General features: G+C 51.8%; 1 protein-coding gene across 1 annotated transcript in view; it reads right to left on the bottom strand.

Annotated features, from left to right (window-relative positions):
• The window catches only part of Hmcn2 (hemicentin 2), a 153,141-nt gene that overhangs the window by 113,190 nt on the left and 24,152 nt on the right, over nt 1-15,799 (bottom strand). Inside the window, exons 5-13 of the mRNA XM_036185910.1 lie at nt 11,273-11,444; nt 10,488-10,594; nt 9,648-9,768; nt 7,088-7,351; nt 4,212-4,356; nt 3,679-3,800; nt 1,477-1,749; nt 498-639; nt 68-195 (exon numbers count right to left, since the gene is read on the bottom strand). Coding sequence (XP_036041803.1) covers nt 68-195; nt 498-639; nt 1,477-1,749; nt 3,679-3,800; nt 4,212-4,356; nt 7,088-7,351; nt 9,648-9,768; nt 10,488-10,594; nt 11,273-11,444 — 1,474 coding nt within the window. The remainder of the gene's footprint in view (nt 1-67; nt 196-497; nt 640-1,476; nt 1,750-3,678; nt 3,801-4,211; nt 4,357-7,087; nt 7,352-9,647; nt 9,769-10,487; nt 10,595-11,272; nt 11,445-15,799) is intronic.

Consider the following 15,799-nt stretch of genomic DNA (forward strand, 5'->3'; position numbering starts at 1 on the left):
CAGACACTGGGTGTCCTTGAGCAGGAAGGTGGGAACAGTGTAGCCTGAAATGGTATGGCCCAAGTACCTGTGTAGTAGAGGGTGACTGTCTCCTCATCTGTGCCGACTTCATTAGCAGCCTGGCAGCTGTAGTTCCCAGCATCCTCTGGGGCTACTCCCTGAATGATGAGTGTTCCTTGGGTATCCACATGGATTCTGGAGTTGTGCCAGAAAAACATGCAACATATAGTGGCTCCATAGTCATCATTAATATCAAATTAATGTCACTAGTCAATGACAGATGCTGGCAGGTTTCTCTGGGTCAGCCATTTTTAACTCACAAGGCTCTTCTTCAAGGTCTGAGCTCCTGACCACCCAGGCCACACAGCACTCAGATGACCCCTGGGCAGAAGTCAGGCAGATGCCACACCCCTTTTTGAGAAGGCCCAGGCTTAGATTCCCTCCCAGCCCTCTGTCCAATTACTGCCAGGCCCAGAGCTCTCATCTCACCCACTCACCTGCTGTCCTCTGGCAGGGCGAGGCCCTCACGGCTCCAGGAGATATGGGGCGTGGGGTACCCCGATGCTGAGCAGCTGACCCTCACCTCCACACCCTGGGAGAAGTGCTGGGACCTGGCATTGATGCTGACTTGAGGGGCCTCTGTAGATGAGAAGAGCCCATCTGACAAGCCTGGGTTCCTCACACTGGCCCTGACTGACCCTCAGCCACAGTAGGGGCAGCAGTAGAGAGGAAACATAGGCCCCAGAGCCAGAGTCCCCAGGTGGTACCCCTGGAGGTGGGGAGGCTAGGCACTGATCCAGTACCTGCTAGAGCCTCCCAGTCTGAAACTCTCATGCCCTGGACAGTTGTTTTGAGCCAGGAGTTCTTGGGCACCCAGCAGGTGCCAGGGCTGGGAGCAGTACATCTCTAAAACCCATGGCATGCCCTAAAACTAACCCCCCAAAAATTGGGTTCCTTTAATTGGACACTCTCAGTCCACAGACCCAGTGAGGCTCAAGCCAAGCTCCCACCCAAATTCCCTAAAAAGGCACATGTACCCACTTCTATGCCAAGGAAGACATAACTAATCAATCTCTGTCCTGTAGAGCCCAGACAAGTCCTCTCAACACACTCCCAGTACCAATGGGAGTTGCTGCCTCAATAAAGAGCACTTGCTGAGTTGCTGAGTTTTTATATTTGGCGGACTGGCACTCCAGGGAGGAGAGTCTTGGGGAGATCGAAGCCACATTGCATCCTGAAACTCCTACACAGATGCCTTTTTCTCTGCCTCCTCTACCATCATCCAGCCACTGCCCCACAATCTGTGCCCAGGCACATCTGATCTCTGAGTTCTCACCCTGCCCCAGCCCTAGTCTGATGAACCTCCAATAGTGAAGAAGACAAAAATCTCCAAAGGTTCCGAGGCTAAACAGAGGGAAGAGCTTATGCTGTCCCCAATGAACACTAGGGGACCAGCAAGAGTGGGAGGGGCCTCACCTCGAACCAGGAGCCAGGTGGATGCCCTTGTGACCCCATTCGCATTGCTGGCCACACACTGGTACTGCCCTCCATCACTGGAGATGATGCTGCTGACCTCCAAAGACAGGTCATGCAGCTGGGTGACTCGGCCTGCTGTGGCTGGTAAGGCTCGCCAGTCCCGGACCCACGTCAGGTTGTAAGGAGCATCACCTAGGACTTGGCAGGACAGGATGGCGGTCTCCCCAGGGGACACAGTCACATTGGGGCCAGGGACCAGCTGCGGAGGAGGGTCTGCAAGGACAGTGGTATAGAAGGGACTGAGGAGCTGGGGTTGGGAACAGCTGTCCCCTGTGACACAGGACACGTCAGCCAGCAGAGCACTCAGCCTGCATCTGCTCTCCATTTGGGGATGCCTGGCCCCTGGAGAGATTGCGTGTCCCCCATCACACTCTCCCTAGGGTGCTATCAAACCCTGGAGCTCTCCACAGCATGGATGTGTTCACAAGCCACAGCCATGCACATTCAACAAGCTCTCCTCAGATCTTCACACCCTCCCAGCCAAACGTCTCAGCCAGGAGAGAACCTGTGAGAACATCTCTGTCCTTCAGCAGGGTGGCCTATGAGGAGGGGAGACAGGCATACGGCCACAAAGGAAATACCGCTAAGTCTGTTCTCCGGGATCCAAGCCACCAAAACAACAAGATGAGAGACCACCCACCAGAAGAGCAGGACCAACAGGCCACATGCACCTACAAGAGATGAAAATGTCCCAGTGTGCACAGTGGCAGTGCCTGTGAACCCCACTCTTGGGAAGCAGGGGCAGGATTGCTGTGACTTTAAGACTAGCCTGCTTCACAGGGCCAGTTTCACCATAGCTGGGGCTACCTAGTGAGACTGTGTCTCAGTTACAAAGGCAAAGAAAAATACAAAGCTTTGAAAAGTGACATTTGGGGACAGACAGGGAAACTGGATATAGAGAAAAGCAGTACTAAAATAGTCATGCGTGTGTGTGTGCGTGTGTGCGTGCGTGTGTGTGTGTGTGCGTGCGTGTGCGTGTGTTGAGACTATATCTCCCTCTGTAGCCCTGATAGACCCGGAACTCATGTAGCCCAGGCTGAATTCAAACTACTCAGCCTCCTAGTGCCTGGATTACAGGTGCAGCATTATACCCATCTCTGGCCAGAAGAACTCAGTTTTCAGGGTGACATTATTGAAATGCCAAGGTAGCTATAACTTAGTTTAATGTAGCATGGCAGGAATGAAAAGGGCTAGTGTACCCAGATATCAGTACATGGCAGACAACTTCCTTGGTCCCACCCTCTTTCCTGCTCATCATTTATAAAAAGTTGACCCTCCCCTGTGCTGAGTGGCACAACGCTGTCACGTTGCAGAATCAGGTTGATGAAATCTCCTGTAGTCTCATTCCCCCCCAAAAAAATGTCTGAAAAGACATTTCTGGGAGGAGCTGAGGAGACAGCTCCTTAGGTAAATAAAATGTTCGCTGTGCAAGCATCAGGATCTGGGTTCAGATACCATAAAATCCATAGCAGTCCCATAAAATCCAGGTATGGAAGCACACATCTGTAACCTCAGCACAGGGAGTGGAGATGGGGAGATCCCTGGGATTCATTGTCCCCAACCAGCCTTGCTGAAATTAATTAGCAAGTTTTTCTAAGCTCCATGAGAGATCCTGGCTTAACCTCTGGTCCCTGCACACATGTGCACAGGATAGTGCCCCTGCAAACATACATGCATATACTATACACAAAAGGAGCTCATCGAACGCTAGATTGGAGGGACTGCAGATGGCTTGGATGTCCGGGTTTATGTTTTCTCGTCTTTCTGCCATTAAATTGCATTTCCTTTCTTCACTACAAGACAGTTTGGGTCTCTAACTTTATGGAGAAATCCAGTCTCATTCTGGGACTGCCTATGGCATCTCCAGTGATCTAGAGCTCAGTGGTGACATCATGGCAGGGAATACCATCACCCTAAAAGGACACCGGGCATGGGACTGACATCAGGCAGGGCAACTGACACCTAAAAGCCCCAAGTGGGGTCAGTGAGCAGGTGGTAACACAGATAGCCATGCTCTGAGTGAGAGACTGTCCCAAGCTGCCAGCAGGCTAACACCCTGTGCCCCAAGGATGGAGAGTGGCTGGGAGGAAACCCCGAGGGGAGGGGAGGAGTGAAGTATGAACATAGATAGAAGGGGTAGACCTGTGATGATAATCTGGGCGTTGGCTTGTCCTGTCCCGGCTCTGCTGACTGCTATGCACTGGTACGTGCCTTCCTCAGCCTTGGAGGCCCGTGGGATCTCCCAGCTGCTGTTCCCTGACCCCCTGCAAAAACAGTAGGCAGTGTGGTCACTCTGACCCCAGCCAGGGTCTCCCAGCCTTGGCGGGGGCTCAGGCCCCCAAATCCTGCACAGAGGAAACCCCAAGTCCTCACTAAGGCTCAGTAAGAAGATCCAGGGAAATTCCACAGCAGGCTGTGTGAGCTGAGCCCATGCCTTGACCTCTCTGAACTCTGGACTCCCATCCTAAGGAAGGGTCTAGGGGGTCCCTCCACTCCTGACCCCCACTTCTGGGCTCACTTGTGGATAGGACTCACTCTCCCCATCCCAAACCAGACTGACCAGGGTGACATTTAAACTGAGCCCGCGTCTCTCCTGCTGCTGTCCTCTCTTTGAGATCTGTCCAGGGCACAGGGGCCCCAGGGCCAGGGACAATCGCTGGTCATCTGTCACTCACCGAAAGTGCCGCTCCTCGCCTAGCCTCACGCCATCTCTCTGCAGCTGCAGCCGGAAGGGGAGGGTGCTATACACAGAACAGGACACCAGCAGGGGCTGCTGTAGATAACCGTGGATCCTGGGGGCCATGCTGACCAGCGGCACACCTGCAGGCAGGCACAAGGCTCAGAGCTGTGTCCTACCATCACAGAGCCCACCTCTGCCACCTCAGTCACACAGAGGCCCTTAGGAGTAAAAAGAGGCAGAAACCAGAGCAGAGGCAATGTGTGGTCACATTCAGAGTCACCCACTTACCTCCCTGAACCTCAGTTTCCACCTCTGTAAAATGGGAGGGACCCCTCCAAAGTTCAGGGAACATCAGAGAAAAGAATGTATGAGCCAGAGGAAGTGGGGAAATGATGTGCAATTCTGACTTCTAGGCACTCAGATGCACAAGATCTGCACTAGACTGAGCCTGTCGGCATCCTGTCGTGGAGTGGATGGAGAAGGCCTCATGGGACCCCTCTCCTCTGTGAGGACTTGCACATAGTTAACGGTAAGTGGATGAGGAGGAGACGTTTCCTTCAGTTGTGCAGACGTTAGTAAAATGCCTGTGTTCCTGTAAACAAGCCTCACTCAAGTCCCTGATAGCAACTCCAAGGACATCATCAGGTTGTCCAAAAAAGACCTGAAACCAAAGAGGAAGTAGCTGGGAGGGGCCAATAGGAGTGGGGGGAGGGCAAGAGATGGAAACGGTGGAGTGGTCGAACTACATTATATACATGAATGAAATGATACCATGAAGCCCAGTAAAACATATTACTAAGAAATACATGCTAAGAAAAAAATTTAAAGTATTGAGCATAGGTTAAAAGATTGTAAACCCAATTAGTTTCAAGATAGACTCTGTTTGGTATCATCAATAAGATGCTATAAAAATGGGGGTGATGATGGAGTGAGCAACAACTGTTAGTGGAGAGTACCCCACAACCTCACATGGCTTCTGAGGAAGCCAGTTAGCAGACAGGCCTGCGTGGACCAGCTCTGATCAGACATCCGCCGCTGTGTGGGTGGGGCTATGCAACGGCGCTGCTCTGAAGGGTTCAGCTCACCCATGTTTGTCCAGAGGGAATGCTTCCCAGTGAGAAAGCAAGCACAGTGGGAGATGGCTGTACATGTGAAATTCGTGGCATTTTTTAGATAAAGTGAAGAACTCTAAGGAAACTCTCTCACTTGTGATGAGTCCCTGGGGACCCCTGTTGGACACTACTGGCCTCCTCACCTGACCCTTGTCTGGGGAGGAACAGTCTCTTTCCCTGTTGGAGTTATTTTCAGGAGGCCTCTGAGAAAGTCCCCAGCAGGGTCAGCTGCAGCCCGTGGTGCTGGCAAGTGCTCAGCCCATGCGGCTGTCTTCTTTGCAGCCCAGCCAGAGGGGACAGGAGCCCAGTAAGATGCTCCAGGGGTGAGACAATGCACCAGACCACTTCAGAGGCCAAGCTGGGGGTGGGGAGCATGGTGGGTGACATCATGCCCCGGGCTGTCTGCCACATCCCCAGGGAGAGGGGTGTCAGAACTCCAGCCACGTCCTCAGCTGTGTGTGCAGCCGCTACTCACCCCCACAATCTGGAAGCTTCTCCCAGACAACTTGGTTACCCTTCTTTTGAGCAGAAAAGGCCCAGGCATCCCAGACCTACCACACACCTTCAAACCCAGAGCCAGCCTGCTCTGAGGCAAATCTCAGCTTCCTCAGCTCTGAAAAGCAGGGAGGCAAAAAAGATCCTGGCCCATCCCTCCATACTCCCACTGGAGTAGTGATAGAGACCAGAGCCCACAGCTGCATCCCAAGTTCCAGGTTCCATCTGAGAGGACAGAGAACAGGTCTCCAGTGATGAAATCTCTCTAGAAAGCTTCCCCTCAGGCTGTAAAGGTGAAGCAGAGAGGCCTGGGAATAACAGCATGGTGTGGAGGCTCAGATGCCCAGAGACCAGGAGTCAGGAAGAGGAGGGGGTAAAGAGGAAGGGACCTCAGCCATGTCTTCAAGAATTGTCCTTGTGCTGGCTCTCTCTCCTGTCCTCCCTACACACTTATTGGAAAGGGACAGGGGGACTGCCCAAAAAGAGTGTGGAATGGTGTGAGATTTCTCTGTGGGCTCCTCCAGGCACTTCCAGGGGAAGGGAGACAGAAGGCCTGGGGAGAGCATCAGTGCCCAGCAATGAGGTTGGGTGGACCATAAAGCCAGGTGCCCCTGTCAGGAGCAAAAAGGAGCTGGAAAACCCAAGATGTTGTCCTGCCCTAGGAGTTTCCTGCCTTCAGGGCACAGGAACCGGAAAAAGCCACACATGTGGGAGCCAGCATGGTGACATAATGGCATCAGCAGCTGCTGAATGTGGTCTCAGGCACCCCTCCATACCTCTGTACATACTGGATTCTGGAGCCCTTGGAACAACTCCAGCAGATGGGTGAGCTCTAGCTCCTATGACTCTCTAGAAAGTCCCTGTGGGAGTGATCATTGAAGGGCAGTCCCTCTGTCCCCTTTTAAGTGGGACATGCCATACACCTCAGGATTGCTGGATAAATACATGTGGGTAGATAAATGGAGGGATAGGTAGATGGATGATAGATAAACTGATGTGAATGTATGGACGAGTGAGCTGCTGCTGAATATATATGTGAGTAGTTGATAAGAGAGTGAATGGGTGGGAGGATGGGCAGGAGTCTGTGCAGATGGGAAGGTGGATGCATAAGTAGATGGATGGCTTTGTTCTAAATCTTCAAGCTGAAGGTGATGTCTGAATCATGTCAGGATTCACCATGATACCTAACAGAGAACTGCTGTCCACAGAAGCTTTCCCAAACTAATCTAGCCAGGAACGACTTCCAGAAAGGCACGGCACTCACCTGGGGCGACCCCACTGTAGGAAACTCCAGAGACACGGAGGAGGGGATTTCCCTCATGGTCTTTGCCCTTCACCTTGAGATAAAAGCGCTCCTTTGGTACTTGGAAGGGTGGCCCAGCCCACAGCTGGTGTGTGGACTCGTTAGAGAAAAGCTGTGTGGGCAGAGTGAGGAGGGACTTCCCTGAGCTGTGTGAGAGCTCCACAGAGTCAAAGTGACCAGGTGCCTGCAGGCCTGTAGAGTTGATCACCAGGGAGATGGGAACCCCTGCCAAGAGAAAGAGAGGGATGATCACTGGGCTCTGGGACTGTGTTTCAGTGAACCAGCCTGCTTGGCCCTCCTTAACCCTCTCTGCATCTCCCCTGCCTCTCCCTGTACAAGCTAAGGCTGAAGGTGGAATAAGGAAGAACCTTGGGGCGCTGTCCGTGGTCCTGAAACACCGCCGCCTCTCCACCCTGCCTGGATTAGCGGTATCCCTGCTTCTGCAAACCTAGACCCTGGTGAGATGGGAGGGATCATGTGTTGTCCCCCCCCACACACACTTATTTACCATGGTGTTGGCTGTGATCATCCCAGTATGGGGACTCTCTCAACCTCTCCCAGAAGCACAGAACTGGACTGAGCTTTCACCATTTCCTTAGTTTATCTGGGAGCTTGGGTCAGGTCTCTTCCCTTTTCAGACAGTTACAATGGCTTTTAAAGAAACACTGAGTCTGCTCATGGCCCAGGGGATCCAAGCCTGTAAGTATCAGGTGCAGGTCCACGCTGAGGCATTCATCCAGTAAATAGTATGAAGATGCTCCCTGAGGTCAGCCACTGGCGTGTAGGGACGGTCTCCTGTAACCAGCTAATGGCATGTAGCAGCTGCTTGCCCTGCTCCAGGCATCCAATGTCCAGTTAGCCACAGACTCCCCAAGTCCTAACATTCCCAGCATAGAGGCTAAATTCCAAGTAATCGTTAGTATTTCCAATTTCTTCTTTCACCCTCTTCTTCATGCTCCTTGTAGTCCTGGTGATTAAATCAAAGCCTTGTAGACACATTGCAAGCATTCTACCACCCAGCTATATCCCTAGCCTTATTTTTTTAACTGTGTCTCTCCATTTTCAGATGGTTACAATGACTTTTAAAGAAACATCAAGTCTTCATATGACATAGAAGAGTCTAAATGTAATAGGGAAAGCCAAGCCTTGAGTATCTGCACACATATGCCTGTGCACATACACACTAGAGCACATGTGATCAGAGCACAACTTGTGGGGATTGGTTCTCTCCTTCCCACAATTTAGGTCCCAGATATTATACTCAGGTTTGAGGCCTTTATCCACTGAAGCACCTCATTGGTTTTTATTTTAAGTCATGGTCTTGCCAAGTTACCCAGCAAGCCTTGAGCTTGCAATCCTAACTCTGGCTTATGGGTAGCTGGGTTATAAGCCTGTGCCACTAGGCCCTGCTTAGAGTGTCTTTTCTCCACTGGCTTGTTGGAAGGGCCTCAGCTTCTATATTCTCCTCCCCTTCTTTCTGCAAAGAAAATACCAAATGAAGCCTTCAGGCTCATCACACTCCAGTGAGGGAACATCACCTCCAGTTCAACCCTCTCTCATCCCAGTCTCCACCGCACGATCACCAAGACACTTCTGGTAAGCCAGCAGCTCACTGGCAACTGTGTCCCCTCTGAATTAGCCAGAGTCCAGACAAGAAGTCTGAGGAAGCAGGGCCATAGCCATACAGACTTCAGTGAGGAAAAAAGAAAAGGTGAAATGTTCATCTTGTGAGCATGAGCACCTGAGTTCGACACCCAGAGCCCACATAGAAAAGCTGGGCATAGAGGCACATGTAATCCGAGCACTGGGGAGGTAGATACAGGTGGATTCCTAGTGCTTGAGAGGCAGCTGACCTAGCCTCCTTGGTGAGCTCTAGGCAGTGAAAGATCCGTTTCAAAAAGTAATTGATGGTTGGGACTGGAGAGATGGCTCAGCAGTTAAGAGTTCCGGCTGCTCTTCCAGAGGACCCGGGTTCAATTCCCAGCACCTACATGGCAGCTCACAACTGTCTGTAACTCCAGTTCCAGAGGAACCGATGGCCTCTTTTGGCTTCTATGGGTACTGCATACACATGGTGCACACATATGCAGGCAAAACATCCATACACATACAATTTAAAAATGAAACAAAAATAATTGGTGGCCAGCACCTGAGGAATAACCCCAGAGGAAGTCCTCTGACCTCCATACACATGTGCACATGTGCGTGCGCACGCGCACACACACACGTGCCAAGCATACTTGAACACATACACACACAGGGAAATAAAAAGACAGGAGAAACAGTGACTCATCAATAAGAGGATGCTCAGAACTGGATGGAAGGATGTTCTGAAGGTAAATGTCACCTCCTGGGCTGATGGAAAGGAAGCTGGTTCAGAGTTGGTTTCTCACCCTGTGGTCTAGAGTAATAGCACAGCAGGATCCGTCCCACAGTCACAATGGCTCACACAGGCAGGCCAGCCCTGGACCTCCCACCACCTCCCAAAGCCAGTACCACCCTCAGTGCCCAGGGCAGGTACCTTGCAAAGGCCACTCGATGGTGTGGTTGAGGTCCAGAGAGGGCTGCATGGAGAAGCCAGCTCGGAAGTTGATGTTGCTGATGCCTGATATTCGCACTGAGTGGCGGCCACTGCTGTACACCTGGAGCAGGTCACCACCCATGTCACCAGAGCATCAGGCCTCAGGGCCTCAGCTCCAGTCCAGATGCCACTGGCCACAGTTGGGAGAGCCCCACACCTGTAACTACAGCTCTCTCACCTTTGTAAATACACGGGCAATGTATCTGCTCCCCAAAGACACAGAGCCCAGCTTACCCACTCTTCTGGAGGCTTCTCTTTCTGATCTCTCCTAACTCCTGCAGGTCCTGCCTGTTCCCCTGCCTGTCTACCTTTCTACCACACCTTCCCTGGAGGCACCTCTGGTCTCAAAGACACGAAGATCTGGAACATCAGGCATTAGCACGGCCCCTCTGCCTGCAGCAGCTACCTCAATGCTCTGCACCTCGCAGGTGCCCAGTGTCTGTTCAGTCAGCGGGAGCTCCCACCCCTCCACAGGCCATGCCTGTCTCTTGCCTGGCTTCCAGCATCTTCCAGACAGCAGTCTCCTGCCAGCCCTGTCTCTCAAAGTGACCCTTGCTCCATTTACACTCCCTACCCAGGACAGGAGTCTGAGCTACATGCCAATTTGGCTGTTCACTGAAGTTTCTTTCTTGACCTTTCTGAATGTCGTCCCAACCCACTCCACTCCCTCACAACTGCAATCAGGTTGCTCTTTGGCTCTTGACCCTGCTCTCCTGTTGACAGATCCACATTGCTGCCCACACATCCCAGGCTCTCCACCTGAAAACCCAGTGTCCCTACCTTGATGGCCCACAGCCCAGGGTGCTCAGGCTTAAAGGCTACAACCTTGGCTGAGTCTGGAATGTTGAGGAGCACATTGAGACCTTCATCTGTCTTCAGGACCCTTCCTGTGGAAGCATCAGATGCCAGTCTCAGTCTCCTCTTTCCCAGGGCCCCCAGGTTCCCCACCCTGTCTCCAGGAACCCACAGCCCACCAACACCAGCCTCAAGGGTGACAGCCATCATTTTACGTCCCCACTGGTCAGTTGCCACCAGCCTTCCAGCTTCTTCTCCTGCAGGGACACCTCTCTGCTCCACCTGGTGTCCCCTCACTCCTACCTAATTTCTGTATCTTTTCCACTGTTGACTCTTTATAGGGTATGGGAGTGTGCATGGTATATGTCTGTGGGGGTGTGTGTGCACATGAGCATGCATATCACCAAGTAGGACCCAGGGGTGAAACTCAGGTCTTCAGCCTTGGCAGCAAGCACCTTTACCTGTTGAGCCATCTCACTGGCCCATTTTTCCTTTTTTTTTTTGAGCTCACTGCACTTGAAGTTCATCCATTTGGCTGGCCAGGGAACTCAGGGACCCCCCTCTCCCCACCCCACCCCCAGTGCTGAAGTTACAGGTATGGCGGCCACACACGATTTTAACATGGGTGCTGGGTGTCCAGACTCAGGTCCTCGTGTTTGTGAGGCAGACGCTTCATTGACTGAGCCATCTCCTCGGTCCCCTCCTCCCACAGCCTGTTTGTCTCACCATGGGCTTCCAGCTCAGTCTGGGGCTAGCCCTGGAGGACATACCCAGTGGGTCCCGGACTTCGATCTCAGGCCCTGGCCCACTGAGTGAGATGGTGACCTCCTTCAGGCTGGGGTCGAAAGGGATCCTCCATGTGTGTTCCCCTTCCTCCTCGTGGTCTGCAGACAGCAGATGTACTTTGGAGGCCTGGATGGCTGACTCCACCCACTTTAGCACCTGAGAAAGACACGGGAATGTAACTGGTGGATGTGCCGGGGTTTTGACATGTCTGGCCACCAATGCAGCTTTGACCAGCTTCCACTGTGTGGATTTGGGGGTGCCAAATATCTGTTCAGTGCCCAAGGCCACGGACTTGCCCCTGTCCTGCACTAGGCCCGCCTGGCTCCTCTACTCTCGGCTTTTACAGCTTTCCAGGAGATGCCTGCATGTTGACACCAGGGGACTCAGTGCAGAGATGGGCAAGCACAGGCTGTTTAATTTTTTCACTTATTTTACATGCCAGCCACAGTTTCCCCTCCCTCCTCTCTTCCCATTCCCTCACCTCACCTTCATCTATCCCCCCATCCACTCCTCCTCTATTCAGAAAGGGGCAGGCTTCCCACGGGAGTCTACAAAGCATGTCATATCATGTTGAGGCAAGACCAAGCTCCTCCCCTGCATCAAGGCTGGGCAAGGCATTCCTACATGGGGAATAAGGTTCCAAAAAGCCAGATGGGCTTCTGTAGGACAAACTTCTGCCTCTCATCTGTCTCTGGCATCCATGAGGAAGCCCCTGGTGCATAACAGGCACCTAGGAGATCTGGAGTCTCCATCCTGTGTGGTTCCTGGAGTCACAGGCTCCTCACAGGGTGCTGATTATCTAACCAGGACTGTGGGACCTATAGTCAATCAAATATGCTAAGTTAAAAATCTGCAATATGTGGCTGGGGGTCACTGTGTGGAGCACTTGTTTAGCATGCAGGAAGCTCTGGGTTCAATCCCCAGCACTTAAAAAAACTTCCTTGTAGAACAGTTCAAGGAAAAACACTGAACGTGACTTCTGCATTCGAGAGGAATGGTGCTCAGAGGCCAGAGTGTCCCTCTCAAGGACCCAGAGCCTCTTTGGAAGGATGCCCTCTGCTAAATGTGGAAGGAATGATGCAATTAGGAAACAGTCATCTTGCAACTACTAGTGAAATAATTGTTTCGGGCAAGGATCCTCTTTGGATGTTAAAAACACAGGGTGAAAGATTGATGGAGACTAAAAATCCACACAGAGCCAGGGTGTCACACCACAGGCACTGAGTCAGTGTGGGGTGGGGAGATATGGCCTTGCCATACACGGCTGCCTGTCACCACCGTAACCAGTGACACAATTTGTCATCAGCTACAGTAAGACTGTAGCTGTTTGTCCCTTGATGTCATCCATTAGAAAGAAGTCCCAGCACCAATCCTAAGATACCCTTCCATGCACACCAGCCACCACCAACCCAGGCGTTGGGACAAACTCAGGCTAGTGGAAAGCAAGGGGAGAGATCAGTGATGGCAACATGGGGCAAAGTCTAGAATTTAGAACAGGGCACAGAGCTTCTTCAGCCTCTTCATGAAAAGGAATGTATGGCTCCAGATTCGAGAGGACCTAATATCACAGCAACCAAGTGGGGCAGGCAGCAATAATTTAAAGCCTGAGCCACAAAGCCTTCTTCAGAAAACATGCAGAGGGATTGGGGAGATGGCTTGGCAGATAAATCACTTGCTGTGCAAGTGTAAGGACCAGGGTTCAGATGGCCAGCGCCCAGATGAGAAGCCTGGTCGGTGTGGCATTCCACCTGTAATCCTAATGGTTGGGAGATAGAGACAGGATCCCTAGACCAAGCTGGCTAGCCTAACCAGGAAATTCTAGGCACAGTCAGAGACCCTGCATCACCAAAGTGGAGAGCAGCCATGGAACACACCTGATGTCAATTCATACCCACATGTGTGTAACATGTACCCTCAAACATGTACATACACATACTGCAAAAGAAAAGACAAGACATTTTGAGGCCAGTTGGGGGGAAACCGAGCAAGTATTTGGTACTAGATCACAGTAAAAAGTTCATTAATTCTATTAGGACAGTCTAGGGAATAGTATGGGGGATTGACAGTTAGGTTCAGGTGAGGAGCACTTTCATAGCACACATGAGACCCTGGGTTCCATTCACAGCAGCTAAAATTAAAAACAATTATAAATTATTAGTGGATAAAGTATCATGAATCAGGAAATCCACCGCAAGCAAGCGGTGATATGTTGTAACCTCGAGGTTTAGGAGAGGTTGTTTGATTTTTTAGGTTTTATTGGGGACAGGGTATGTGTAGCCCTTGCTGGTCTAAAACTTACTACATAGACCAGGTTGTCCCCAAACTCACAGAGATCTACTTACCTCTGAGTGCTAGGATTAAAGACCTGTGCCAACATGCCCTGCCATTCCAAGTAATTTTAAAAGATAAAAGTCATTTTAGTTTTTAAAATATTATTTATTTGCTTGTTAGTTTATTGATTTATTGATTGATTGTTTTTTCCAGACAAGGTTTCTCTGTGTAACAGTCTTAGCTGTCCTGGAACTCACTTTGCAGATCAGGCTGGCCTCGAACTCACAGAGATTTCCTTGCCTCTGCCTCCCAAGTGCTGGGATTAAAGGTGTTTGCCACCATGACTAGCTTAAAGGTCATTTAAAAATGATAATGGTGTAGTGAGTTTATCATACACCCGGGCATGATGTCTGCTTGCCCATGTCAGTTGACTATAAATGGGTTCCTGGAATGCTGTCTGCAGAAGAAGTTCTATGATTGGTTAGCAGTATCTGCCATGGCTATGAGACTAGAAAATAGTGGCTTGGGCTACCTGCAGGCCATTGTGGCCCTAACACCTGCTGTGTGGCCTTTCACAGAAGGGAAGGGAACTGGAAGATCTGCCTGAGATTTCGAGAACGAGCATGTTTTACCAAGACTGAGTTAGAGCAAGCGCTGTGCGACCTCAGTTATCACAGGGTAAGAATTCAACAGTTTGCCTTCTCCCATACTTGGAGCTACTTCTTCCTCCCATCTTTGCCTAGGGTTCTGGGAAACATGTCCCTTTTAAGGCTCCACCTGCCTTGGCTGATGGACCAGGACAGGGTTCCTTGTCTACATGGGGGAAGATGGAGGAGGACAGCGCCAAGGAATCAGCAAGGCCAGGACGAGACTGCCAGACGGTGAAGAAGTAACTGTGTCCACTGCCTGTTTCTCAGGTCACACAGTGGAAGCAGAGGATGGTGACCCAGAAAAGCTGCCCCAGGCGACAATCGCCCAGACAAGTGACATCAGCTACTATACAGCCAGGGCTACTGCAAACTGTTCTAGAATATTCTGGTGGAGAGAGAAAGCCCAGCAATTCAGGCTACCAAGCCACAAAGAAGGCTAGGACATGGACAGCACCCTAATGAGCCCAGCATGAAGCAGCCTGCCTAGGGTTTGGGGAGAGTCTGACTCTTGTGCTCACAGCAAATCCAGACCACCTTGCAGGGCCAGGCCCAGGGTCAAGGCCTTCTGGCCCTGGCTATGCCCCCAAGTCTCCAGAGCAGACTCAGGGAGTCTTCTGAGCAGAGTGCCTTCATTAAGCAAGCACAGTGTTTATTTGGCGAGTATGATGGCTTCCAGATGTCTATGGGGTGGGGCCTGGGAGACAGCCATGTGCTGGCCTGAGCTCTGCTCGCTGATGGAGAAGGAAGGAAAGAATCTGGCCTTGTTACTTTCTGCCAGATGACTGCTTCTGGGCCTTCGTGGCTGGTAAATCATCCCAGAGGCGCTGCCAGGGTGCTTGACAGCCAGGACAGCTGGGGAAGCAGAGGGGACTAGGGTGAGAAATAGGGATCACAGCTACAGATGGGGAAACTGAGGCTTCAGCCTGGAGTCACAAAGGAAGCACCCACTCAGTCCCAAGGCTCCACCTCTTGCCAGCTATGTGCCCAGATTCTCTACCCAGCTCTACCTTGCTGAGGACACTCTTGAGAGTGTACCCCTATTCTTCAGGAAGCTTCAATGGAGTAGGGGAGGGGAAACCTCTAACCCCCCCAGAAGCCTGGGGGAGTTCAGCTGTGGTCAGGTCTCACCTGTGCCAACACCATGCCCATCACTCTTCCTTCACCCTGGCCACCACCTCAAAAGGCAGGGGGTCCCCATCCTGCACGAGGGAGAGCACAGGCAGTATCCTGTCGCAGGGGACTGAGTAAGAGCTGAAGGTCCCCCTTAAGGTGGCAGAGCTGTGATCTGCTGCAACCCCTGTCTTGCCCTGGCAGCCCGGGTCTCAAGCTCTCTATTCCCCTGGATGCTGCTGGGAAGGGTCCAGGATGAGGTCATCTCCCACCCCTCCTGCTCCATACATCAGAGCCACCTGGGCAGGGCTTCCTCAGCCCCACTGGGCTCTCTTCAGAGGGACTTGCAGAATCTGGGTAGCCTTCAGGTGTACCTGCTGCTTCTGCAGAACAAGAGATGTCTCACAAGCCCCCAAACAGGCTGAGCTGAAGAGTGGATTGTGGAGTGGGGGGCAGTGAGCCATGTGGAGGTGACGGGAG

Source organism: Onychomys torridus, chromosome 4 (assembly GCF_903995425.1).
Source record: "Onychomys torridus chromosome 4, mOncTor1.1, whole genome shotgun sequence".
Classification (NCBI taxonomy): Eukaryota; Metazoa; Chordata; class Mammalia; order Rodentia; family Cricetidae; genus Onychomys; species Onychomys torridus.